Raw genomic sequence first — 27,460 nt, forward strand, 5'->3', positions numbered from 1 at the left:
ATATGGAGACGTGACTGACCTGCCAAAGGCTGTGCTGGAGATTTTCCTATTGGGGCTGGAGAAAAAGAAACAGAAAACATCACAGTTAGTCTTACCCTTGTCAAATGTCATGGATATGTCTAGAGACTTTAGTTTATTAGTTATAACAATGAATTATAGATAGTAAAGCTAATTGCTGTTTGATTGGTATTAAGATAGTATTGTTAATCAGTATTTTTCACAAGAGGAGAAAGAGAGTATGTGTTCCAAATGGCACCATGTTTCCTATATAGTGCACTACTATTGACTAGAGCCCTATAGACCCTGGTCAATAGTAGAGTCCTATAAAGGGAAGAGGGTGCCATTTACGACACAACCGGAGAGTAGGGCACGAAGGGCATGTCAATGTTAATGAAATAATGTTCCCTGAGAAGACAAAACGATTCCAGAGTCCTCACCACTTCATTACATTCATTACCGAGTTCACCAGCCTAGGGCCACTACTGCTATGGCTTACATATGGTAGGAGTCCAGGTGTGTATGTGTGTGTGTGTTTGTGTGTGTGTGTGTGTGTGTGTGTGTGTGTGTGTGTGTCTGTCTGTGTGTGTGTGTGTGTGTGTATGTGTGTCTGTGTACAATAGAGCGCAAGTCTATATGTAAGTTCTGTGTGAGATGTGAGTGTGTCAGTCAGTGTGTGTCCATCAAAGCAGGTGTGTGTGTGTCTGTTCGTTTACAGAGGAAGTGATTAACTCCATAATGATCACACAGGATAACGTGTCTTAAAATAGACCGCCAATGCCTCTCATTATACACACGCTGATGATGTGGGTCAATGAATGGTGGCGACCCATTCTGACATTTGGGGAATTACGTAACAAGTTGTGTGTGTGTGCGTGTGTGTGGAGACAATACATTTAAGCCCTTTGTGACATCACCAAAATAAACAGCAGGTCACTATGGCAGTATTATTCAACCTATCTTACATACAGTACAGTCAGGGTAAACAGGTGCGGCAGGTAGCTTAGTGGGTAAGAGCGTTGTGCCAGTAACCGAAAGGTTGCTGGTTCTAATCCCTGAGCTGAATAGGTGAAAAATCTGTTGATGTGCCCTTAAGCAAGGCACTTAACCCTAATTGCTCCTGTAAGTCGCTCTGGATAAGAGCGTCTGCTAAATGACTAAAATGTAAATGTAAACATAGTGGACAATAGAAGTATGTCATCTCCCTGAAATAATGACCAGGTTCATTTTCTGTGAGAACACATCTCATTCTTAGAGCAAGGAGTTTTCCTGACCACAGGATCTGATGCTAGTTATAGATCCACTTACTCAGCTGGGCTCTAGGCCGTATGCGTACGTGTGATGGTGTCCTATCCTGTGTTACCTGTTGGCCTTGAGGTTCTTCAGCCTGGCCTCCAGGTCGTTGAGTAGGTTGACCTTCTTACAGCACTGGGAGCAGTACACATCCATCATCTCATTGTTGTACATGTGGCGTGTCTTCCTGGGGGTCTGGCCAGCACTACACACACAGATAAAGATATAGCGTTAGATAGAGAATATACACACATCACACACACACACACACAGTAAGCAGTAAAATCAGATTTAAAAAACAGATAACAAATACACCTGTGTGTGTGAAGAGACACACACACAGGCACAGACACGCATACGCACTATACACACACGTACACATGGATTTTGTGTTGTAGATATGTGGTAGTAGAGTAGTGGCCTGAGGGAATACACTTAATGTGTTGTGAAATCTGTTGTGAAATATAATGTAAATGTTTTTAATTGTATATAACTGCCTTAATTTTGCTGGACCCCAGGAGGAATAGCTGCTGCCTTGGCAGGAACTACTGGGATCATCATAAATACAAATACAGCAGACACACAAACACATTACATGCGCGTGCAAACACACAGTACACTGTATTCACACCACACCCATCCCCGCCCACACACACAAACACATGACATGTACACTACCGTTCAAAAGTTTGGGGTCAATTAGAAATGTCCTTGTTTTCGAAAGAAAAGCTTTTTTTTTTGTCCATTAAAATAACATCAAATTGATCAGAAATACAGTGTAGACATTGTTAATAATAATAATAATAATAATAATAGCAACCCTCAGTCCTGTGTTCCAATGGCACGTTGTGTTTGCTAATCCAGGTTTATCATTTTAATTTATCATTAGAAAACCCTTTTGCAATTGTGTTAGCACAGCTGAAAACTGTTGTGCTGATTAAAGAAGCAATTAAACTGGCCTTCTTGAGACTAGTTGAGTATCTGGAGCATCAGCAATTGTGGGTTCGATTACAGGCTCAAAATGGCCAGAAACAAATAACTTTCTTCTGAAAGTCGTCAGTCTATTCTTGTTCTGAGAAATTAAGGCTATTCCATGCGAGAAATTGCAAAGAAACTGAAGATCTCGTACAACGCTGTGTACTACTCCCTTCACAGAACAGCGCAAACTGGCTCTAACCAGAATAGAAAGAGGAGTGGGAGGCCCCGGTGCACAACTGAGCAAGAGGACAAATACATTAGAGTGTCTAGTTTGAGAAACAGACGCCTCACAGGTCCTCAACTGGCAGCTTCATTAAATAGTACCCGCAAAACACCAATCTCAACGTCAACAGCGAAGAGGTGACTCCGGGATGCTGACCTTCTAGGCAGAGTTGCAAAGAAAAAGCCATATCTCAGACTGCCCATCTTAATCTTTTCTTTTTATTGGCCAGTCTGAGATATGGCTTTTTCTTTGCAACTCTGCCTAGAAGGTCAGCATCCCGGAGTCGCCTCTTCACTGTTGTACGAGATCTTCAGTTTCTTGGCAATTTCTCGCATGGAATAGCCTTAATTTCTCAGAACAAGCTTTTCTTTCCAAAACAAGGACATTTCTGACCCCAAACTTTTGAACGGTAGTGTACGTGCAAACACACGGTACACTGTATTCACAGGACCACTGTACTATGAGAGTAGTACCACACCTATTCCTGTTCAAACTACAATACGTTCCTATTACTATAACAACACAACACCACAACACATACCACACACATACCATATGTTCACATACAGTGCTATAGGAAAGTATTCAGACCCCTTCATTTTTTCCACATTTGGTTACGTTACAGCCTTATTCTAAATTGGATACACACAATACCCCATAATGACAAAGCGACAACTGGTTTTAAAAAAATTTAGCAAATTTTTGCTAATTTATGAAATAAAAAAATAGAAACAGAAATACCATATTTACATAAGTATTCAGACCCTTTACTATGACACTCGAAATTGAGCTGAGGTGCATCCTGTTTCTATTGATCATCCTTGAGATGTTTCTACAACTTGATTGGAGTCCACCTGTGGTAAATTTAATTGATTGGACATGATTTGGAAAGGCACACACCTGTCTGTAAAAAGTCCCACAGTTGACAGTGCATGTCAGAGCAAAAACCAAGCCATGAGGTCGAAATAATTGTCCGTAGAGCTCAGAGACAGGATTGTGTCGAGGCACAGATCTGGGGAATAGTACCAAAAATGTCTGCAGCATTGAAAGTCCCCAAGAACACAGTGGTCTCCATCATTCTTAAATGGAAGAAGTTTGGAACCACCAAGACTCTTCCTAGAGCTGGCCGCCTAGCCAACCTGAGCAATCGTAGAAGAAGGGCCTTGGTCAGGGAGGTGACCAAGAACCCGATATCCACTCTGACAGAGCTCCAGAGTTCCTCTGTGGAGATGGGAGAACCTTCCAGAAGGACAACGATCTCTGCAGCACTCCACCAATTAGGCCTTTATGGTAGAGTGGCCAGACGGAAGCCACTCCTCAGTAAAAGGTAAATGACAGCCCGCTTGGAGTTTGCCAAAAGGCACCTAAAGGACTCTCAGACCATGAGAAACAAGATTCTCTGGTCTGATGAAACCAAGATTGAACTCTTTGGCCTGAATGCCAAGCGTCATGTCTGGAGGAAACCTGGCACCATCCCTACGGTGAAGCATGGTGGTGGCAGCATCATGCTGCGGGGATGTTTTTCAGCGTCAGGGTCTGGGAGACTAGTCAGGATCGAGGGAAAGATGAACGGAGCAAAGTACAGAGAGATCCTTGATGAAAACCTGCTCCGGATTGCTCAGGACCTCAGACTGGGGCAAAGGTTCACCTTCCAACAGGACAACAACCCTAAGCACACAGCCAAGACAACGCAGGAGTGGCTTCATGACAAGTCTCAGAATGACCTTGAGTGGCCAAGCCAGAGCCCGGACTTGAACCCGATCGTATATCTCTGGAGAGACCTGAAAATAGCTGTGCAGTGACGCTCCCCATCAAACCTGACAGAGCTTGAGAGGATCTGCAGAGAAGAATGGGAGAAACTTCCCAAATACAGGTGTGCCTGAATACTTATGTAAATGTCTTATTTCATTATTTATTTTTTTATATAAATTTGCAAACATTTCTAAAAAGCTGTTGTTGCTTTGTCATTATGGGGTATTGTGTGTAGATTGATGAGGGAAAAAACCTCTTTCATCCATTTTAGAATAAGGCTGTAACATAACAAAATGTGGAAAAAGTCAAGGGGTCTGAATACTTTCCGAATGCACTGTATGTTCACATTTCCATGGAAACGTACCCAACCATCTAAAAATATCATAAAGCACTAATCTAAACTCAACTTAAAAGTAGGACAAAAAAAAGAAAAGTCCATAGTAATGACTTTATGTACTTGATATTCTGAGCAGGAACAAGGAAGCCGAATAGTGTTGGGAGTAAATCCTCCTTAAAAACAGCTCTATAGATGAATATTAATCAAGAGAGGCCCTGGGGGCCATATAGGCTACGTCTCAAATGGCACCGTATTCCCTTTATAGTGCACTACTTTTGACCAGGGTCCATAAGGCTCTGTTCAAAAGTAGTGCAATATGTAGGTAATAGGGTACCATTGGGATATCATCCTACTCTGTTCCAGTCAAGAGTAAAAACTAATGAGTTTGGTAAGCTAAGCTGTGAGAGAGGAGAGAAGCAGCCTGAAGTGGGTACACACACACACACACAAACACACACACACACACGCACAGGGGGGGTATAGGACAGGGGGTATGAGACTTGACAGGGGGTGTTTTGTGAAAATATATTTTTTGGGAGAAGAACATTATGCTCTGTGGAGTTCAGTAAGTCATCATCACTGGGATATGAAATCGTTCAAACTCTTAGCTCTGTGTGTTTGTGTTTATGGGCTGGGTGATGCTGTGCATGTATTTGTCATCTTTCTGTTGCACAGTGTTATGCAGATTTCTGTAAGTTTATGAGTTTGCCTTTCGGGGTCACATGATGTTTGACAGGTATTGAATCATCTTCGTGTTTGTGTTTCTGTCTCATATAATGTCACAGTTTTGGTCATGTCTATGTTTGTATTTCTTGTTGCATATGGTGTTCTGCAACTTTCTGTACTCTATGTAATAGTGTGTCTGTGTTTTAGTGTGTCTGTGTATTAGTGTGTCTGTGTATTAGTGTGTCTGTGTATTAGTGTGTCTGTGTATTAGTGTGTCTGTGTAATAGTGTGTCTGTGTATTAGTGTGTCTGTGTATTAGTGTGTCTGTGTATTAGTGTGACTGTGTAATAGTGTCTGTGTAATAGTGTCTGTGTATTAGTGTGTCTGTGTATTAGTGTGTCTGTGTAATAGTGTGTCTGTGTATTAGTAGGTCTGTGTAATAGTGTGTCTGTGTATTAGTAGGTCTGTGTAATAGTGTGTCTGTGTATTAGTGTGTCTGTGTAATAGTGTGTCTGTGTATTAGTGTGTCTGTGTATTAGTGTGTCTGTGTATTAGTGTGTCTGTGTAATAGTGTGTGTGTATTAGTGTGTCTGTGTATTAGTGTGTCTGTGTATTAGTGTGTCTGTGTAATAGTGTGTCTGTGTAATAGTGTGTCTGTGTAATAGTGTGTCTGTGTATTAGTGTCTGTGCATTAGTGTGTCTGTGTATTAGTGTGTCTGTGTATTAGTGTGTCTGTGTAATAGTGTGTCTGTGTATTAGTGTGTCTGTGTATTAGTGTGTCTGTGTATTAGTGTATCTGTGTAATAGTGTGTCTGTGTAATAGTGTGTCTGTGTAATAGTGTGTCTGTGTATTAGTGTGTCTGTGTATTAGTGTCTGTGTAATAGTGTGTCTGTGTATTAGTGTGTCTGTGTATTAGTGTGTCTGTGTAATAGTGTGTCTGTGTAATAGTGTGTCTGTGTAATAGTGTGTCTGTGTAATAGTGTGTCTGTGTATTAGTGTCTGTGTAATAGTGTGTCTGTGTATTAGTGTGTCTGTGTATTAGTGTGTCTGTGTAATAGTGTGTCTGTGTAATAGTGTGTCTGTGTATTAGTGTGTCTGTGTATTAGTGTCTGTGTAATAGTGTGTCTGTGTATTAGTGTGTCTGTGTATTAGTGTGTCTGTGTAATAGTGTGTCAGTGTAATAGTGTGTCTGTGTATTAGTGTGTCTGTGTCTCCTCTTACCTGGAGGGTACAGAGGAGCCCAGGTCAGAGTAGCCGTTGGTGCGCGTCTCGTCCTCGGGGCAGGGGCTGCTGGGAGTGTAGTCCACGTCCTCTCCCTCTCCGTAGTCCTCAAACTGCTCCTCGTTCAGAGAGGCAGAGGAACGCGTCGATAGGTCAGAGGTCACCGATGGGTTTAGCTGACTGCACCTGCAAAAACAGGAAGTAGACTTTCAGGAAGTGGCATTCAATACGTTAAAAAAAAATACAAATTGTACATTCATTTTTAAATTCTAAGGGTGACTATTCAAATTCTGACACTGACAGTGCAGATTTTTTTATAAGATTGCAAATGATATATTTCACATGAGATAGATGAGTTACATGTACGAGCCTAATCTCTACAGTATTTTTTTAATAAAGAAAGTTCATTCATAAAGACACCATGTTCAACACCACACACAGATTAACAACTAAAAGAGGTACTCACTTGTCCCCAGGAAAGAAGAGTGCCCCCAGTCCATCCTCCTTGTCTCCTCCGTTCCTCCCCCCTTCAGAGACATCTGATCCCAGGTTACTCTCCACAGCACTGTCCATGTCTAACTCTGCCCTCTCTCTGCCCTCCACCTCTCCTTCCTCCTCTCCCTCTGGGAATAGATGGCACCCTGGCTCAGGGTTAGGGGACACCCGCGTGCACATGATGATCGGATGGGCAAGGGCTTTGTCACCACGCTGTAGAGAGAGAGAGAGAGAGAGAGAGAGAGAGAGATTTGATTAGATTTATTAGGATCCCCATTAACCGACGCCAACGGCGACAGGTAGTATTACTGGGACACATAACGTAAAAGACATTACAGACAAAATACTTTACAATTTACATACTGAAAGGGAGAGAGGTGAGCAGGGGAGGTACACACACGGGCATGCGTGCACACATGCACACACACACACACACGTATACACACTCTCTGGAAAGGGCACGCACACACACACACATCTTTGTGAGGTCAACAGAACTACATGACTACAGGACTATGCAAATAGTACTCTCAGACTTTCAGTCAAAATATTGATAGCGTCTAACACTGATAGACACGTTTTAGGGTTTCAGCAAAGGGCAAAGGTCATTACGTTGGTTATGAGTGAACACTGAGCTCAAACCTAAAATCCAAGTGCTAGAACAAGTGCTCAAATGATGTCTTAATTCATACGAGGTGTTAAGTAAAACACTGAAGGGATTTAATCAGGCTTATGGATTCCTTCACTGTGGGAAGACTCTGGGTGTCACAGGAGGTCATGGAGGGTATTGAGTTGGGGTCAAAGGTCATGAGACTGGTCATTCAGTGTCACTCCAACACCTCTAATCCAGTCTAATGGTAATAGAGTAGAGTACGACAGATAATCGGCCGAGCCGATATATCGGACCGATATTGGGCTTTTCTAGTCTATCGGCTATCGGCCCTTCTCTATCGGCTTAGCCAATAGTCCCTCTACATAGCAAAGCTGTTGCTATGCCAGCCGCCACTCACTGCCTGAGCCACGAGCACTGCACAATGCAGACGAATGTCTAGCTGGGAAAATCAGCAGCAGCTAGCACATTCTCCAGTAGAAAGGTGCAGTATTGAGAAATGGATGAATTGACACATTGACCAAAATCGAACTCCTGTTGCAAATATAAGTTGTAATAGGGAAAGAAGGAAGTGTTTTAAAATGCCTAAATAAAGGTTGGCAATTGGTTTAGCTACCTAAGAATCTTCCTGCATGTTTCATGTTTATGGACCAAGAAAGCTATAGATCAGCGCGTGCGTGTGTTCTCACGTCTCAAACTATTTGCAGATTTGAGTCATTCAGACAGAACGTGCGTCATAGTTTCATATTTTTTCCTACCCTCGCTATCCTTGTTAGATATTATGCACATTTATGGATTGGTAGCAAATGTCATCGCCATTGAGCTAGTTCTCATAGTAGCAGTAAACAGCACCAAGTCATATGAGCGATGGAGAGAGATGTAAGGAGATGTGAAAGGGAGCAGAGTTACAGCCTCGCTCTATCCAATCGTAGCAGTAGGATCAAGTTACAACCCGCCCATTTCTTGACAGGTAGCTGAACTAGCCAATTCAGTTGTTTTGAATTTCGTCCTGGCAGCTGAGTTGTTTAGAGATGCGTCCTGACAGCAAAAATAATAATAACTCCAGATCACGGAAAATGACTTAAAATACTAGTTTGATAGGCACCGTGATCGCAAATCATGACGTTACGTTGGACCCATTTGCATTGAATAGATGTTCTTTTATATTCTCAAACTAACAGCAGTGCCTATATGATGTCCTTCCATACAGGCGTGACATGCTGGAGTGATGCTTCTACGCAAATGTTGTTGATCAGTAGGCTAATATAAGACCCAAATGGAAGGCAAACAGATTGTTTGTCATTTGTAGCACCATAGACTCCACTGATTAGCCAAAACAAGCTCAATAACTCAATGTATGCACACACTCCTATTGAATATGCATTCACCTGTATTGTGAGTAGGCCTATGCCATCTTGATTTACCCAGTTTATCAAGAGATTTACCATTCAAATACAATTATTACCATTATGCTGTTATGTAGTTAGATTGGTAAAAACAAAGTCAAATGTATTGTTTGATTTAGAAATTGATGCATTAATGGATACATGGCTGTCTCTGGGACATTTTGACATCAACATTTTTTAATTTAATGATATTGAATATCGGCCTAAAATATATCGGCCATCAGCCTCCTTGACCCCCCAAAATCGGTATCGGCCCTAAAAAATCCACATCGGTCGTTCTCTGTAATAGAGGAACTTGACTTTATCTCTACATGCCTGGGTAGTAGCAGGGAGGGAGAGAAAGAGCGAGTTAGAAAGAGGGAGAGAGGGAGAGAGAGAGAGAGGGAGAGAGGGAGAGAGTGAGAGAGGTACAGAGGGCAGCTCAATAACACACATGTATATCATCCCACACAGAGCATTAGAGGATTAGAGGCTAATAAAGGCATTTTCGCTCAAGGGCTCTCACCCTAACTGCTCTCTCTCTCTCTTTCTCTCTCTTTCTTTCTCTCCCTCTCTCTCTCTCTCTCTCCCCCTCTCTCTCTCCCCATTCTCAGTCTCTATTTCTGTTGCTATACTGGTTGAACTGCTAACGGACTAAAACTCAGGGCTGGAAGCCAAAAGTACTATTCCTAACATCCCTAGAGCTCTGTTGGAGCCTGTCTGCCTCCCAGAACACACACACACATATATATACACACACATAATACACACACACGTACGCACATACACACTCACTATCTGGAAAGCGCATACACACACATTTTTGTGCAGACTACAGGACAACGCAAATAGTACTCTCAACCTTATTACCGTACATCACCAGTCAAAACATTGATAGCGTGAAACACTGATAGATACATTCTTAGGCTTTCAGCAAAAGGTCAAAACATGTTGGTTGAACAGGTCAAACAAGGTCTTAAGTGAAACACTAAAGGAATTTCAATTAGGCTCGTGGAATCCGTCACTGTGGGGTGACCCATGGGGTCACGGAGGGTATTGAGGTGGGAGGCCAAAGGTTAAAGGTCATGAGACACTGGTCATTCATTCAGTGTCACTCCAACAGCTCTAATCCAGTCTAATGCTAAGAGAGGAACATGACTTTATCTCTACATGCTGGAGAAGTAGGAGGGAGAGAGGGAGAGAGAGAGAGAGAGAGAGAGAGAGGGAGGTACAGAGGGCAGCCCAATTACACACAGGTACATGTATATCATCCCACACAGAGCATTAGACATTTTAGTCATTTAGCAGACACTCTTATCCAGAGCAACTTACAGTTAGTGAATGCATACATTTTCATACTGGCCCCCCGTGGGAAACGAACCCACAACCCTGGCGTTGCAAGCGCCATGCTCTACCAACTGAGCTACAGGTCTCTCTCTCTCTCTCTCTCTCTCTCTCTCTCTCTCTCTCTCTCTCTCTCTCTCTCTCTCTCTCTCTCTCTCTCTCTCTCTCTCTCTCTCTCTCTCTCTCTCTCTCTCTCTCTCTCTCTCTCTCCACCCTCTCTCTCTCTCTCTCTCTCTCTCTCTCTCTCTCTCTCTCTCTCTCTCTCTCTCTCTCTTTCGCTATGCTGGTTGAACTGCTAACGGACTAAAACTCAGGGCTCGAAGCCAAAAGTACTATTCCTAACATCACTAAAGCTCTGTTGGAGCCTGTCTGCCTCCCAGAACACACACACCCGCCCCTCGATCTCACACACACATACATACACACACCCTGTAGGCCTATACACACGCACGCACACGCACGCACACGCACTGTCTGTAGGATTAAGCGACAGCAGCAGGGACCCTGGGGCAGGGAGGGCCAGGACAATACATGGAGAAAGAACCTGTTTAATATTCCATAGAGGACCAGGAGCGGGGTCTTCACATCTCCATGCCCCAAGGAATGCCACCCAGCACGGGGTAGAGGCAATAAACTAGGCCCCATCTCACCTCTCGGGATGGAAATATTAGACTGCAAAAGAAAGTAGCAGTAGTGGAGGCTAAGAGTGAAGAGTGTAAATTCTATACAGGAAACACACAAAGGCAAAAACACAGTAGGAAGAACTGGTACGATTGTAGGTGAATGGTGTCGATTAACCCAACTTGACACCTGTTGCTGAAGAACTATTTGGGCGTGAGGAAGCCGTTTTGCATAGCCAGTGTGTACAGTGTAGGATCTGCCCTGCTGTGTTTGGTGCTGTATGGTGAGCATGGCTACGAATGGTTACAGTACAGTTCAGTATACAGAAGTTGAGCAACTTCCAAAGGTCTTCTCCCTTGACTCAACACATGAGACTCAGATAGGGCTTTTACATACAAATGAGCCTCCATTAAGTCTGAATTAAAGTTCAGTTGAGGGCAGACGGACGGACGGACGGACAGACAGACAAAATGCGCACACACACATCCCTTCTGCGGACACACACTCACACACACATATACTCTCTCACACACACACACACACACACACACACACACACACACACACACACACACACACACCGACAGCCAGACAGCCAGACAGCGTCACCCCCAGCCCTGGTAGTCCAGTACAATAGAGGCTGGGACAGTTAGGTCAGGGTGGGTGAATGCCTTTATGCCAGTAAGCAGTTGGTAGCTTAGGTCAGAAGAGACAGGGTAGAGAAGGATGGGGTAGTGGTTTGTTTTGGATGGGGTTCAGCTGGCACTCCTCCAGTCACTCCTGAGCTGTTCTGACAACAGTGGGAACAGGGTGATCAACAGGAGGGGCCGAGGGGGTGGAGTGTGTGTGTGTGTGTGCATGCATGTATGCGTGTGTAGGAGTGTGCGTATGGAGACTGGCTTCTCTACCGGATCCTTGCACAACAAACTCCTCCTGAAAAGCCTTCCGGCCATAACAGCTAGGCTACCATGGGGTAACACATCACTGTGTTCCCAAAAGTGCACCAGGACGCTGTCAGAGAGCCATAAATATAGATGGCTGTGGAGGTTGCCAAATGATCTCACAGCAGCCAATGGGTGTTTTTGTTTTTGTTTTGGGGGGTAGATCAGCTTTAATATTGCAGGTAGATTGTAACTTCCATCAATGTAATTGTCTGCATCACTTCCAATCCCCCATATGTTTTTCTTCTTCTCGCAAATATATATATATATATATATATATAGATATATATACACATATATACACACATACATACACACATATATATATTAGGGCTGTCAAAAATAGCGCGTTAACGACGTTAATTAGTTGTTTGCTGTTAATTACGTCAATTTTTTTAACGCATTTCACGCATGCGCAGTGTGACAAATTATTCAGGTCAGGAAAGTGGTTGGGAGCTAGAGGCGAGATGGAGCAAGGTGAGCCTATTGACGGATTCAAATATAAAAAGAATGATGATGGTACAGTTAACAAGTACAAGGTTATTTGCAAGATTTGTAAGAAGGAGTTTCAATTTCACCGGAGCTGTTCAAGCTTGAAGTACCATGTCAACGCCAAACATGCGTTTGCTGGGCCGTCAGATTCAGCAAGTGGTTTGCGCCAGACCACGCTGAATGTTTGCAGGCAATTAACAAAATCAACCTCAGATAATTTGACCAACACAATAGCAAAATGGATTGCAAAGGATTGTAGACCCATTAGCATTGTAGAAGACTCAGGTTTCCTTGATGTTTTGCAAGTGGCGTCTCAAGACTCATTCTATAAGCCACCGTCAAGAGCCACAGTTATGAAGAAAATCCACGAGCTCTATGAAAACGAAAAAGAAAAAAGGAAAGAGGTCTTGGCTCAAGTAAATCATATCGCCCTGACAGGAGACCATTGGACATCAGTGAGTAACAACAATTACCTCGGAGTAACTGCACATTTAATCAGTGACACGTGGGAACTGAAGTCTTTTGCGCTGACTATATTAAAAACTGAGGAGCTTCATTTTGCGGAGGCTTGTAAAGAACAGTTCCTGTCTGTTGCACGTGAGTGGGACATCGTATGCATTTCAGAAAAAAAATTGTTAGGATTCAGGTGTAATTGCAAATAGTGATTAATCATGATTAATCCACTGAAAATTCTGATTAATTTGATTAAAAATTTTAATCATTTGACAGCCCTAATATATATATACATATATACATACATACACATACATACATACATACATACATATACATACATACAGTTGAAGTCGGAAGTTTACATACACCTTAGCCAAATACATTTAAACTCAGTTTTTCCACAATTCCTGACATTTAATCCTAGTAAAAATTCCCTGTCTTAGGTCAGTTAGGATCACCACTTTATTTTAAGAATGTGAAATGTCAGAATAATTATTTCAGCTTTTATTTCTTTCATCACATTCCCAGTGGGTCAGAAGGTTACATATACTCAATTTGTATTTGGTAGCATTGCCTTTAAATTGTTAAACTTGGGTCAAACGTTTCGGGTAGCCTTCCACAAGCTTCCCAAAATAAGTTGGGTGAATTTTGGCCCATTCCTCCTGACAGAGCTGGTGTAACTGAGTCAGGTTTGAAGGCCTCCTTGCTCGCACACGCCTTTTCAGTTCTGCCCACACATTTTATATAGGATTGAGGTCAGGGCTTTGTGATGGCCACTCCAATACCTTGACTTTGTTGTCCTAAGCCATTTTGCCACAACTTTGGAAGTGTGCTTGTGGTCATTGTCCATTTGGAAGACCCATTTGCGACCATGCTTTAACTTCCTGACTGATGTCTTGAGATGTTGCTTCAATATATTCACATAATGTTCCTTCCTCATGATGCCATCTATTTTGTAAAGTGCAACAGTCCCTCCTGCAGCAAAGCACCCCCACAGCATGATGCTGCCACCCCCGTGCTTCACGGTTGGGATGGTGTTCTTCGGCTTGCAAGCGACCCCCTTTTTCCTCCAAACATAACGATGGTCATTATGGCCAAACAGTTCTATTTTTGTTTCATCAGACCAGAGGACATTTCTCCAAAAAGTACAATCTTTGTCCCCATGTGCAGCTGCAAACCGTAGTCTGGCTTCTTTATGGCGGTTTTGGAGCAGTGGCTTCTTCTTTGCTGAGAGGCCTTTCAGGTTATGTCGATATAGGACTTGTTTTACTGTGGATATAGATACTTTTGTACCTGTTTCCTCCAGCATCTTCACAAGGTTCTTTGCTGTTGTTCTGGGATTGATTTGCACTTTTCGCACCAAAGTACGTTCATCTCTAGGAGACAGAACGCGTCTCCTTCCTGAGCGGTATGACGACTGCGTTGTCCCATGGTGTTTATACTTGCGTACTATTGTTTGTACAGATGAACGTGGTACCTTCAGGCGTTTGGAAATTGCTCCCAAGGATGAACCAGACTTGTGGAGGTCTATAACTTTTTTTCTGAGGTCTTGGCTGATTTCTTTTGATTTTCCCATTATGTCAAGCAAATAGGCACTGAGTTTGAAGGTAGGCCTTGAAATACATCCACAGGTACACCTCAAATTGACTCAAAGTATGTCAATTAGCCTATCAGAAGCTTCTAAAGCCATGACATCATTTTCTGGAATTTTCCAAGCTGTTTAAAGGCACAGTCAATTTAGTGTATGTAAACTTCTGAACCACTGGAATTGTGAAACAGTGAATTAAAAGTGAAATAATCTGTCTGTAAACAATTGTTGGAAAAATTACTTGTGTCATGCACAAAGTAGATGTCCTAACCGACTTGCCAAAACTATAGTTTGTTAACAAGAAATGTGTAGAGTGGTTGAAAAACTAGTGTTAATGACTCCAACCTAAGGGTATGCAAACTTCCGACTTCAACTGTACATACACATATACATACACATACACATACATACACATATACATATCCTTTATTACTTTCCAACCCCACCACCCTATCCCTATGTCAAGGTTGAGCGTAGATGTGGTGTGGAATCAAGCGCAGGACACACAGAGGCTTCGTACTAACGTCTTTAGTGAAGACAAAAAGGAACAAGCCAAACACGGCTAAATACAACCTGGCAGGCAAGCGAACTTTACGCACACCGGAAAAGTACAAAGAAAAGGCACACACTGTGCGGAACTCTCTATAAAACAAATACAGAGAGAATAAACGAACTAGCATCCCAACATGACACGAACAATTACACACAACACATGACAAAACCCAAGAGAACTTATAGGACGCATAATTAACACTAACAAGGAACAGGTGTAACAAAACAGACAAAACCAAACAAACATCGAAACATAGAACGGTGGCAGCTAGTACTCCGGAGACGACGACCGCCGAAGCCTGCCCGAACAAGGAGAAGGAGCAGCCTCAGCCGAAACCGTGACACCCTAATTGGAGTAAACTAGTGAACAACAGCCAGTGCGTGTTACCTGAATGCCAGAGGGAGTTGCTTTAATGATGCCATGTGCCATGTTAGTACAAGCTTTATGAGCATCAGAGAGGGTACAGTTGATCACCACCTCCCAGGATATGTCCATTCTTGCTCTTCTCTAATATTGATATCTCTAGATCACTCACTGGAGTTCTCTGTCTCTCTCTAACTCTTTTTATTTCTCTCTCTATAACTATCCCTCTCTCTCTCTCTCTCTCTCTCTCTCTGGTTTCCCATTAAAGATCAAGTGAGAGATGGGAAGCCCCCAACAACCTGAGAGACCAAGACCCAGGGGCTGTGGCCTGGTTTCCTGATATCCAGGCCATCACTCATTCCACCCTCTCCCTCTCTCTCATCCTCTTCCGTTTCCACACATCCCAGGTGAGGTCAGGGGCTGGAGGGTGTGAGGAGAGAGAGAGGGGATGAGATGATGGAGTGGAAAAAGGCTTTTCTGTTCCCAAACTGTGTCCTAATGCCACCAATTAAGCTGTGTTAGCATGTGTCCGTGTGTGTGCATGTGTGTGTGTGTATGTGTGTGTGTGCATACTTGCGTGTGTGTTTGTGTGCGTGAAGAAGTGTGTGCGTATGGGAAGTAGGCAGGGCAAGGAAGGGCAATACCAGCTTCTCTACCTGATCCTCGCGCAACAAACAATCTGATCCTGGAAAGCCTGGTGGCCATAACTAGGCTGCGTCTCAAATGCCACCCTGTTCCCTATATAGTACACTATATGGGAGTCATTTGGCACATATCCTTAGGCTACCTATAGTACACATCACTATGTTCTTGTTATGTTCAGGGGCTGGAGGGTGTGAGGAGAGGGAGAGGGGATGAGGTGATGGAGTGGAAAAAGGCTTTTCTATTCCCAAAGAGTCCTTGGTATGCCATCAGGCTGTTAGTGTGTGTGTGTGTGTGTGTGTTTGTGTGTGTGTGTGTGTGTGTGTGTGCATACGCATATGTGAACTCGGGTGTGTTCATGTTAAAGACTGTACTCAGCCCTTTCCCCCGTCCTTGTGTTTATGATGCCAGATAGTCTCCCATCTCTCCTCTCCTCTCTCCCATCTCTCCTCTCCCATCTCTCCTCTCCCATCTCTCCTCTCCTCTCTCCCATCTCTCCTCTCCTCTCTCCCATCTCTCCTCTCTCCCACCTCTCCTCTCTCCCATCTCTCATCTCTCCTCTCTCCCATCTCTCCTCTCCTCTATCCCATCTCTCCTCTCCCATCTCTCCTCTCTCCCATCTCTCCTCTCCCATCTCTCCTCTCCCATCTCTCCCATCTCTCCTCTCTCCCATCTCTCCTCTCTCCCATCTCTCCTCTCCCATCTCTCCTCTCTCCCATCTCTCCTCTCTCCCATCTCTCCCATCTCTCCTCTCTCCCATCTCTCATCTCTCCTGTCCTCTCTCCCATCTCTCCTCTCCTCTCTCCCATCTCTCCTCTCTCCCATCTCTCCTCTCCTCTCTCCCATCTCTCCTCACACCCTCAGTCATCGGCCGACCCAGCCTGCCGGACGTCTTTATTAGGCTCATCATGGCCTGCTCACTCAGTGGAGAGAGAAAAGCCCAGCAGTAAAATCACTGTTATTGATGCTCTGCTACACACAGTAGAGTAGAGCAGCTCCAGCTCTGGGCGATGCAATGCTGTTTTTGTGTCTAAAGACTAAAGAGAGGATGATTCAGAAGGACGCATCTCAATAGTCTTAGCTGTCTTCCTCTCCTCGTCTCCTCGCCTTCATCTACACTACAGACATTAAAGGAATTATATTGCAAGGGATACATCTCAATAGTCTAAGATGTCTTCCTCTCCTTATTCCCTTTTCTTCATCTACACTAATATAAAAACACTAGAGGCTCCTACATATTGTGTGTCACAGGGACAATTGGTAATAAAGTGGGGTCAGTGTCAGTTGCTGTCATGTTGCAGGTAGAGGAGAATGACAGCTACTGAGAGATGATTGCCTGGTGGGTGAGAGCGCTGCACTAAAAGACAGATCGAGAAATGGCTCCACATCGGTGGTGCAAGCACTGAGTTACAATATAAAGTGCTTTGGACAGAAGAGAAGCACTAGATACAGTTACGCCAAAGCATTACTATTAACCAGAAGATGCTGCTGCAGACATTGGGTTTGTGTGCTGTAGTCTGATAGATAGATAGATAGATAGATAGATAGATAGATAGATAGAGAGAGAGAGAGAGAGAGAGAGAGAGAGAGAGAGAGAGAGAGAGAGAGAGAGAGAGAGAGAGAGAGAGAGAGAGAGAGAGAGAGAGAGAGAGAGAGAGAGAGAGAGAGAGAGAGAGAGAGAGAAAAAGAGCGATACAGCACGGATCTCTGGAGAGGAGGATCAGTAGAGCCATCTATTATTCACATCCAGCGCAGCAAAGAGAGGACATGAGAGAGGGAAAAGACAGGGAGAGAGAAAGGAAGAGGAGGGAAAGGAACTGCCACTCCCCTCCAGTCAGACATCCACTGAGGGAGAACAGAGTGGAGAGATTACAGAGCTGGACAGAGAGGGATGAGAGAGAGAGAGGGAGAGTCAGAGAGAAGGGGGGAGAACTGAGATAGAGTGGGAGGATGAAAGATGAAATATGACAATTGAGGCATGAGACTTGACACCAGCTTCACCAACCATGGGAATGACAATTAACAGAAACTTGAGAGGGGAAGGGGAAATAGGGTGTCAGTCAAATGACCGTGGGATGTTTAACCTACACTGTGTGTGTAATATGGTGTGTCATACCATAGCTCTTGGGTAATGCTGTGGGTGGTATCGGACATGGTGAAACGCAAAACAAAAAACATACATAATTCATTTGTTATGGGTTCTAGTTTGAACAATAAAGTTTGCTGGGCAGACACACTTGCTGGAGCACCTTAACACCAATTACCACTAAGCAACAAGCACATCTACAGTACATGTACAATCCATCTCAACTAACTTAATGTATTATATTAGTTCCTGTACTAATATCACTTCATCAGTTACGCAAGAGTATTAGCATCCACATATTCTTAGCTGGACCCACAGTCAAATTATACTCATGCAAATACATGCAAACACTTCTATGCTATTTCGAGCATGTTGTCACACAAACCTCCAGAACACTGATGAATATAGTTTGGTCGAGTCAGCAACGTGATGTTAGTGGGAAAAATAATTTACATTTTAAAGCACCATCTGTTAAGAGTATGGCGAGATAACATTAATATGTTAATATTAAGGATGAAAGATTACAATTGAGGCATGAGGCTTGACACCAGCTTCACCAACCATGGGAATGACTAAGACTCATGATTCCCTAAATTCCATCTGGCAAACAGAAACTTAAGAGGGAGGGAGGGGAACCTGGAGACAAGTTTCCTGTCGTGTTGACGTTCCTGTTACCACAGTATGACTATGGTGTAACTGCAGTAACTATTGACTACTGTGTAATATGGATGCTATATTATAATATAATATAATATAAATAATATGCCATTTAGCAGATGCTTTTATCCAAAGCGACTTACAGTCATGTGTGCATACATTTTTTTGTGTATGGGTGGTCTCGGGGATCGAACCCACTACCTTGGCGTTACAAGCACCGTGCTCTACCAGCTGAGCTACAGCTCTTGGGTAATGTTGGGTGTGTGGTATTGGACACGGTGAAACGCAAAAGACAAAACATTCATCATACATTTGTTATGGGTTCTTGTATGAACAAAAAAGTTGCTAGGGATATTCTAAGTTGCTGGAGCACATTAACAACTACAACTACTCAACCAACCAGCACATATACATGTTGACCAGTTTCTCATAGCAGGAAAATAATCCTGCAGCAACAGGAAATGTGAATTACTATGTGGATTACAATTAATGGACATTTTTGTAGGGGTTGATAACATTTTTGTTAGGATAAATCAAGTCTGACATTTTAAAGTAGAAATTACAAACTTTAGACACCTTTTTAAACCTTGAATACACGACAATTTGCTGGGCAGGAAAATTCTCTCTTGACAACAGATAGTACACCTGTACTGTACATGTACAATGTGTGTGTTATACAATAGTAAAGTACACCTCTATGCCACTTCTGAATCATCTCAATTTTAGTTCCTAGTATATTGCAGCATCAGTTATGCAAGCTTATCTTTGGCATTCATGTATTCTAAGCTTGACCCACAGTCAAATTATATTCATGCAAATATATAGACAAACATGTCCATGATATTTACAGCATGTTGGCACACAAACCTCCAGACTTTTTCTTGGAAAAAACACTGATAAATAGTTTGGTAAAGTCAGCAAGTTAGTGGAAAAGAGACATTTCCATTTTAAAGCACCATCTGTTCAGAGTATGGCGAGATAACATGAATATGTTAATACACACATAGGATGAATATGGGCTACATTCATCCTGCTCAAACAGAATTGGAAAGTTGTAGTGACTACTTTCACACATATCTTTCTCTCTCACTCACTCTCTCTCGTTAATGTCATGTAACATTAACAATATTGGAAAAGCCTTAAAACACCTCTGATCGACACCTACCTCTTTCCCAGGTCTAAGTTTATTTTAAGTGGAGAGACAACACTGTTCCTACTACTCTAATTAATCAAATAGACTACTCCCTCTCTGTTCCCATGTGGTGCTGAAGGTCAATAACATTTGAGTGCTGGACATGTCATTGATCTGCAGCCCAGGGCCAGTGGGCAATCATCTGGACGACCATGCAGTTCACGCTACTATTGATTGAGGAAGAAGGAAGAGGATGGAAGATTGTTTAAGAAACTGCTTCATCACGACTGAACAGTGAGCATGATGCAGGCCAACATCTCACCATAACAACAAGGTATATATGCTATACTATGCTATACTTAAGGCCTAAGGACAAGGTTTCCACTGGCAATGTTTCCACTCTCTCTTCTCCTTCTATTTAGCCCAAGAGAAAGAGACAGAAAGCCAGTCTATTCTTTCCCCTGCGTCGTAATGCCTACTTTCAACTTCCGCATGGGAAATCTGAATGGGTAATTTAGCTATTCCATGTATTCTAGCCTGGATCCTATCATTTCCCCCACCATCTGCATCCCTCTCTCCCGCCGTCCAGAGATGGGAAATATTCAGATAGACTGGATAATTATTCCCTGGATTTAAGTCTGGATGATCTTTTATGGATATTGGGTATGTTGGAGAGTTGAGAGACGGAGAGAGAGAGATAGAAAGAGAGAGAGAGAAAGAGCGAGAGAGCAAGAGCGAGAGCGAGAGAGAGCAGCAAGTATGAGCAGCCACCCACTGGGACAGACATTGATTGGCGAAATTCAAAAGAGGAGGCTTTGATTTTGTGTGCGTCAGCAGAAACAGGAGTGGGGGAGAGAGAGAGACCGAGAGGGAGGGAAAGAAAGATAGACTGGGAGAGAAAGGAGAGAGAGAGAGTGGCATACTGTGGCTTTGCTGGTGTTTCTCTGACTGTGCTTGAGAAGATAAGAACCAAATCCAATCTCATACTGTTGACGCACTGCAGAGCGCTTTTCAGTCTCTATCTCTCTCTTTCACTCTAACTCGGCAGCCGGCACTCAATTCAAGTGCTCTCTCCAACACAATGGAGTCTACCTGTGCAGTCACTAAACAATATTGCTTTTTAAGTCTATTTTACCGTCCTTTACCAGTAGGCCTATGTGTTAACTGTTTAGTCAGTATGTTTCCTTCTCTGAGTACAGCTGAGATTATTTCCAGTGTTTCCTATGTGTGTGTTTTGTATCTTTATGATTCAACCTCTTGCAGCAATGGCGAGACCTTCAGCCCACACAGCGAAAAAACCAAACGAGTCAAAAGAGAACAGGAACTGATGACTCATAATCCAGCAGCATTCTGTGAGGTAAGCACTAGAAGTCTCTATAAGTGTCACGCCCTGGCTCTAGGGACTCTGTTATGTTGAGCCAGGGTGTGTAGTGTCTATGTTTTGTGTTTCTATGGTAGTCTCTAGTTATGTGTTTTCTATGTTGGCCGGTGTGGTTCTCAATCAGAGGCAACGTGAATCAGCTGTTGATTGTTGTCTCTGATTGGGAACCATACTTAGGCAGCCTGTTTGGCACAGTGTATGGTGGGATCTTGTTCCGTGTATGGTTAGTGTTTGTTACCAAGGACTTCACATATCGTTTTGTTGTTTTTGTTCGTGTGGTGAATATAATAAAGTATGTTCGCATTCCACGCTGCGCATTGGTCTACTCCTTTCGACGATCGTGACAATAAGCACTTCAGGTTTCGGCTACTGAGACACACACACACAGACACAAACAAAAATGCATGTGGCATGTGCTGACACAGAAACTATAGACACACACACACACAGTACACACACACACACACAAACACACACTTAGAAATGGACACACACCCTCATACACCCAACCTCATAATTGACAGCAGCTCCTGCATGCTTGTTCTTGGACACCTGTACAGTAGTAGGTCCTCAAGTTTCTCTGTGTACTCAGCTTCTCCAAACCACAATTCATTATGTGCCATTGATCTGTCATGTTGTCAGGGTGTGTGTTTCAAACAAACACACACTCTCTCTTCAAGGATAGGAAGGACCCATTTCACACACCCACAACCCAGAGGGTTTCCCGTCCTGTGGTTTTCAGATTGTCCCTGTATCCCTGTATCAACCCAATTGGTTTCCCAGTAAAAATACCTCAACACAGTCTCCTGTGTACCTCTATGGGAGCCACTCCCCTTCCACATTCCTAGTAACCTAATCAGCTACCTGTTCCCTGAAGAGCCAGGTGGGAACAAATGTGTGTTTGTGTCTCTGTGCCATGCTGGCTGGACGGCCCTGTGGTGACATTTCCCTCAGCTGTTTTTTCTTTCCTCAAGGCAGGACTAGTATTGGGCTGGAGGGGTGAGGTTTCAGGTTTTATACTGGGGAGTATCAGGGGTTATGCTGTGTAGGGTGTGTGTATGTTTTTGTGTGTGTGTGTGTGTGTGTGTGTCAGATAGTTAAAAGGTGTCCTTGGTGAGGGGGAATGGGTCTTAAGACGCCCACAGAGGAAACAGTCCGGTCATCCTGACTATCTGAAAGAGTATTTCAGGAACGCATACATAGACAGATAAAGAGAGGGTGAGGGAGCCAATGTAGTCTGTGTAATAATCCCTAGTATCAGTATCAGTGCCCTAGGAGTCATATTGCAGTGTCAACATGCTGGCCATCCATTTATCCTCATGGTGTTAAACCTGTTGCCATTGAGCAACAAGTGTTGAGAAACTGGGCCCTGGTCATGTTCAAACAAACCAGTTAGAGCCAGCTGTTTCATATCAAAACAAAACCAACACCAACTACCAGAATAAAGCCTAACCCTGATATAGACACCATAATGGAGGCTGGCCATATCAGGGTTCAGAAAAGCTGTGCCTGCCCTTGGAATGGAGAGTGGACAGTGATAGAGAGGTGCCATGTTTTTAATATAATGTTACCTTGGTGCCATGAACTTTAGATAATAAAGTCCATTGTTTTTCTATGGAAAGAATGTGTTATCTTCTGTCAGTATTGACTAGTTCTCCATACTATCCAGACTCTCCTCTACATCTAAGGGAAGCATGGCCTACACCATTTCATATTATTTAATAAGACAGCACTAACAAACAGCAGGTGTCCCTGACCCAGCCCCTCTTCAGATCTCTTCTATCAGCCTGGTAACACATTCAACTCTCAGCCCTGTTAGGACGACCCTACCCCCCAGTAGGCACACTTACGGACACAAAAATGCACGCACACACACACACACACACACATTAACTGTTTAAAGTTCAAGAGGAATTACTGTTTTGAGTGGATTAAAGGTCATCATTCATCCTGGGTCAGTGTCTATAATGACTGTGACTATAATCTATACTGAACAAAAATATAAACGCAACATGCAACAATTTTGCCCTCCTGTAGCTCAGTTGGTAGAGCATGGCGCTTGCAACGCAAGGGTTGTGGGTTCGTTTCCCACGGGGGGCAAGTATGAAAAATGTATGCACTCACTAATTGTAAGTCGCTATGGATAAGAGCGTCTGCTAAATGACTAAAATGTCCACAAAAAATATCAAAGATTTTACTGAGTTACAGTTCATATAAGGAGATCAGTAAATTTAAATAAATTCATTAGGTCCTAATCTATTGATTTCACATGACTGGGAATACACATATGCATCTGTTGGTCACAGATACCTTTTAAAAAAAGTAGGGGCATGGATCAGAAAACCAGTCGGTTTCTGGTGTGACCACCATTTGCCTCATGCATCGCGACACATCTTCTTCTCAAAGAGTTGATCAGGCTGTTGATTGTGGCCTGTGGAATGTTGTCCCACTCCTCTTCAATGGCTGTGCGAAGTTGCTGGATATTGGTTGGAACTGGAACACGCTGTCGTACAAGTCGATCCAGAGCATCCCAAACATGCTCAATGGGTGACATGTCTAGTGAGTATGCAGACCATGGAAGAACTGGGACATTTTCAGCTTCCAGGAATTGCGTACAGATTTTTGCGACATGGGGCCGTGCATTATCATGCTGAAACATGAGGTGATGGCGGCGGATGAATGGCACGACAATGGGTTGCTCCCTCAAAACTTGAGACATCTGTGGTATTGTGTTGTGTGACAAAATTGCACATTTTAGAGTGCCCATTCATTGTCCCCAGCACAAGGTGCACCTATGTATTAATCATGCAGTTTAACCCTCCCGTTGTCCTAGGGTCAAAATGACCCGCCACTGTTTTGAACCAACTTTATTTAATTTTTATATTTTTGGGATCATTTGTGAGAAGGAGGCAGTGAGACTTTAAAGAAAGTATCACTGCCTCCTTCTCACAAATGATCCAAAAAATATAAAAATTAAATAAAGTTGGTTCAACACAGTGGCGGGTCATTTTGACCCTAGGACAACGGGAGGGTTAATCAGCTTCTTGATATGCCACACCTGTCAGGTGGATGAATTATCTCCATTATCCAATGGAGAAATGCTCACTAACAGAGATGTAAACAAATATGCTTTTTGTGCGTATGGAACATTTCAGCTCATGAAACATGGGACCAACACATAACATGTTGCATTTATATTTTTGTTCAGTTTAGTTATTCCTGCCCAGGTCAAAATACTGTATTAGACGGGCAGATCTGGTTTGGACCAAAACAATATAGCTTAGGCCTATCAGCTTAGTTAGTTTGAGAAGAAGAGGACACATCTCATTACGTAATGTCTTGTTACTGAACATGAGCCGTCTTATTCATAGAGATACGGCTAGCCATGTCACATGTCACTGTGAGAGAAACTAGCTACTGTATGATAAATAGACACCTTTCCTCTTTTCTGTGGAACTGAGACCACAATTACAACAAGTATATTGACAAAGTCACAGGTACTTATCAAGGAAACTCAAACATTGTGAAACCCTATCACCCATTCCGACTTATAACAGTTTGAATGTAGACTTCCTTTTTTGACATATTGTTGTGTGGTATACACTTCTCCTTTCTCACTGAACCATAGACTAAGTTACACAGCCGGAAAGGACAACATTGAGCTTCAGCCAAGCTCATACTGTACTGTACACTAAAAACCCACAATGTTTAAGAGGCGAAACAGAGAGCCTCTCTCTCTCTCTCTCTGTACAGCCGGTGGCTGGGTGCTGTCTCGGTTCACCCCTCCACTGATTGTAATGGGATTAATTGAAAGCCGGGGCTGGCTGGCTGGTCAGAGAGAGAGAGAGAGAGAGAGAGAGAGAGAGAGAGAGAGAGAGAGAGAGAGAGAGAGAGAGAGAGAGAGAGAGAGAGAGAGAGATGAGGGGAAGAGTAAATGGTGATAAATTGTATTTCAGACCGAGGGAGATAGACTGTAGGCTACAGAGTGTCAGTGGAAGAAAGAGCAAAAGAAACGTCTGAAAAAGACAGAGAGACAGAAAGAGAGCGAGAGAGAGAAAGGGTCAAACACAGACACACACACAAAACACACACACACTCTCTGTCACTCACACACCCCACTGGAACAATGGACTTTGAGCTCTGGCGCTGAACTCAGCACCCCACCAACCCCCCAGATCCCCCAACACCTAACCTCCGCCCCAGATCCTTCTCTCTATCCTTCTACCCATCTTTCCCCTACCCCCGTTCCATAGCAAAGAGGCACTGTCTCTTACCCCGTCCATTATATGGGGGGAGCCATGGTGGTCCCCCTGGCCCAACACTCCACCGGCCAAGCCCTCATCCGCCGAAGTCATCCAACTCGCCCCTCAAAGCAGGGGCTAAGTCCTCTGCCTTTCGTCTTACACACACAGGTGAAGCCAGGTCAGTACAGAAAGTGCCGGGGGTTTAGATAGTCCAAATGGCAGTCCTTTGAATCAGTGTAGTCCAGAAAAAGAGGGAGAGAAAAGGAGGAGAGGAGAGAGTGCTGGCTTAGCTCATCTGTGAGAGCGCGACTCACACACACTGCAACTACCTCACTCTCTCACACACATACAGAGATGCAGCAACTCTCTCACACACTCATTTGGTTGTTCGCTCTCTGGCTGGCTTGCATTCACACAGAGGGAGCTCAGTTCTGGCAACAGTTGTTGAGATTAGGCCACTCCCCCTCCTCCCCTCTCCCTGGGCTGTTGCCGGGCAACTGGCTTCAGCTGGGCCGGCCCTTAGAGAGAGAGACTCACATTGCTGCACACTCTCTCTTGGCCGCCGCCCCCTCAAGCAGCATTTGCATATCAAACCCTGCCTCTCTTCCATAGAACAGTGTGGCTTTGCTAGAGGGGGGAAGTGACATGCTATCTCCACTCATATAGTCTTATCCATTGACACGGCACATTTCTCTACAGGTTCAAAACCTGAAAAGCTGATGGAGTGGAGTGATAGAGTTCTTCTGTGTGGGTTTGAAGATTTGAGAGAGAGGGAAGGAAGGGGGAGAGCGAGATAAGGGAAGGGAAGAGAGTGTCAGGTGTCCCAATCAGGTGTATAAAAAGTTTTCTGTATATTTGAGCTTCTGCGTGTGTATATGAGAGAGGGGGGGGGGGACCTGTTGCCACAAGAAAAGGGCAACCAGTGAAGGACAAACACCATTGTAAATACAACCCATATTTATGTTGATTTATTTTCCCTTTTGTACTTTAACTATTTGCACATCATTACAACACTGTACATAGCCATAATATTACATTTGAAATGTGTCCATTCCTTTGAAACTTGTGAGTGTAATGTTTACTGTTCATTTTTGATTGTTTATTTCACTTTTGTTTATTATCTATTTCACTTGCTTTGGCAATGTAAACATATGTTTCCCATGCCAATAAAGCCCTTTGAATTTAATTGAATTGAGCGAGAGAGAGAGATGAGGGGAAGAGTGAATGGTGATAAATTGTATTTCAGACGGAGGGAGATAGACTGTAGGCTACAGAGTGTCAGTGGAAGAAAGAGCAAAAGAAACGTCTGAAAAAGACAGAGAGACAGAAAGAGAGTGAGAGAGAGAAAGGGTCAAACACAGACACACACACAAAACACACACACACTCTCCGTCACTCACACATCCCACTGGAACAATGGACCTTGAGCTCTGGTGCTGAACTCTCCACCCCACCATCCCCCCAGATCCCCTAACCCCTAAGAGAGGGAAGGCTGAGGCTTCTCTCCTCCTTCCCTCCCTTCCTGATAGCCTGGCTGAGGCAGTGTTCGAGTCAGCAACAGTGGATCCCAAAAGGCAAGCACCACATCACAACACAGCTACACCCTTAACACCTCTCCCTCTCTCCGTATCACCTCCCCATTCACCTCCCCAATTTCCCCTCTATCTCTCCACCCCCTCCTCCCCAGCTCCCCTCCCCTTGTACTTCTTCACCCCCCCATCACCCTATTTCACCACCTCCCCCTCCCCCTCTCCCAGGGCCCAGCAGCTTAATGTTAAACCCACACAGTCTGAGCCTGCTGAGCCCAACTGTCTCACAACATAATAAATTGACTTTGGCAGGAGCAGTAGAAGGGTAGAGTCAGGCTGTGTCCCAGGCTCTGGTCAAAAGTGGTGCACTATATAGGGAATAGGGTGGCATTTAGGACGCACATTTAGGACGCACACTCAGACTACAAGACAACAGCTCAAACTGCTAGACAGGATGGGGGGGTGGATGGTGA

At 43.7% G+C, this 27,460-nt stretch overlaps 1 protein-coding gene across 1 annotated transcript; it reads right to left on the reverse strand.

The window, feature by feature from the left end:
* Nucleotides 1-25,842, reverse strand: LOC311116045 (rab11 family-interacting protein 4A-like; the record flags this gene model as incomplete). Its single annotated transcript, XM_084191179.1, has 5 exons — nucleotides 25,489-25,842; nucleotides 6,935-7,176; nucleotides 6,469-6,654; nucleotides 1,361-1,495; nucleotides 1-55 (listed from the first exon to the last, which is right to left on the reverse strand). Coding segments are annotated over exons 1-5 (699 nt in total), but the record flags the coding sequence as incomplete, so codon positions are not given.
* Between the last annotated feature and the right edge of the window lie 1,618 nt (nucleotides 25,843-27,460).

Source organism: Coregonus lavaretus, assembly GCF_964263955.1.
Source record: "Coregonus lavaretus genome assembly, contig: HAP1_SCAFFOLD_3899, whole genome shotgun sequence".
Taxonomy (NCBI): domain Eukaryota; kingdom Metazoa; phylum Chordata; class Actinopteri; order Salmoniformes; family Salmonidae; genus Coregonus; species Coregonus lavaretus.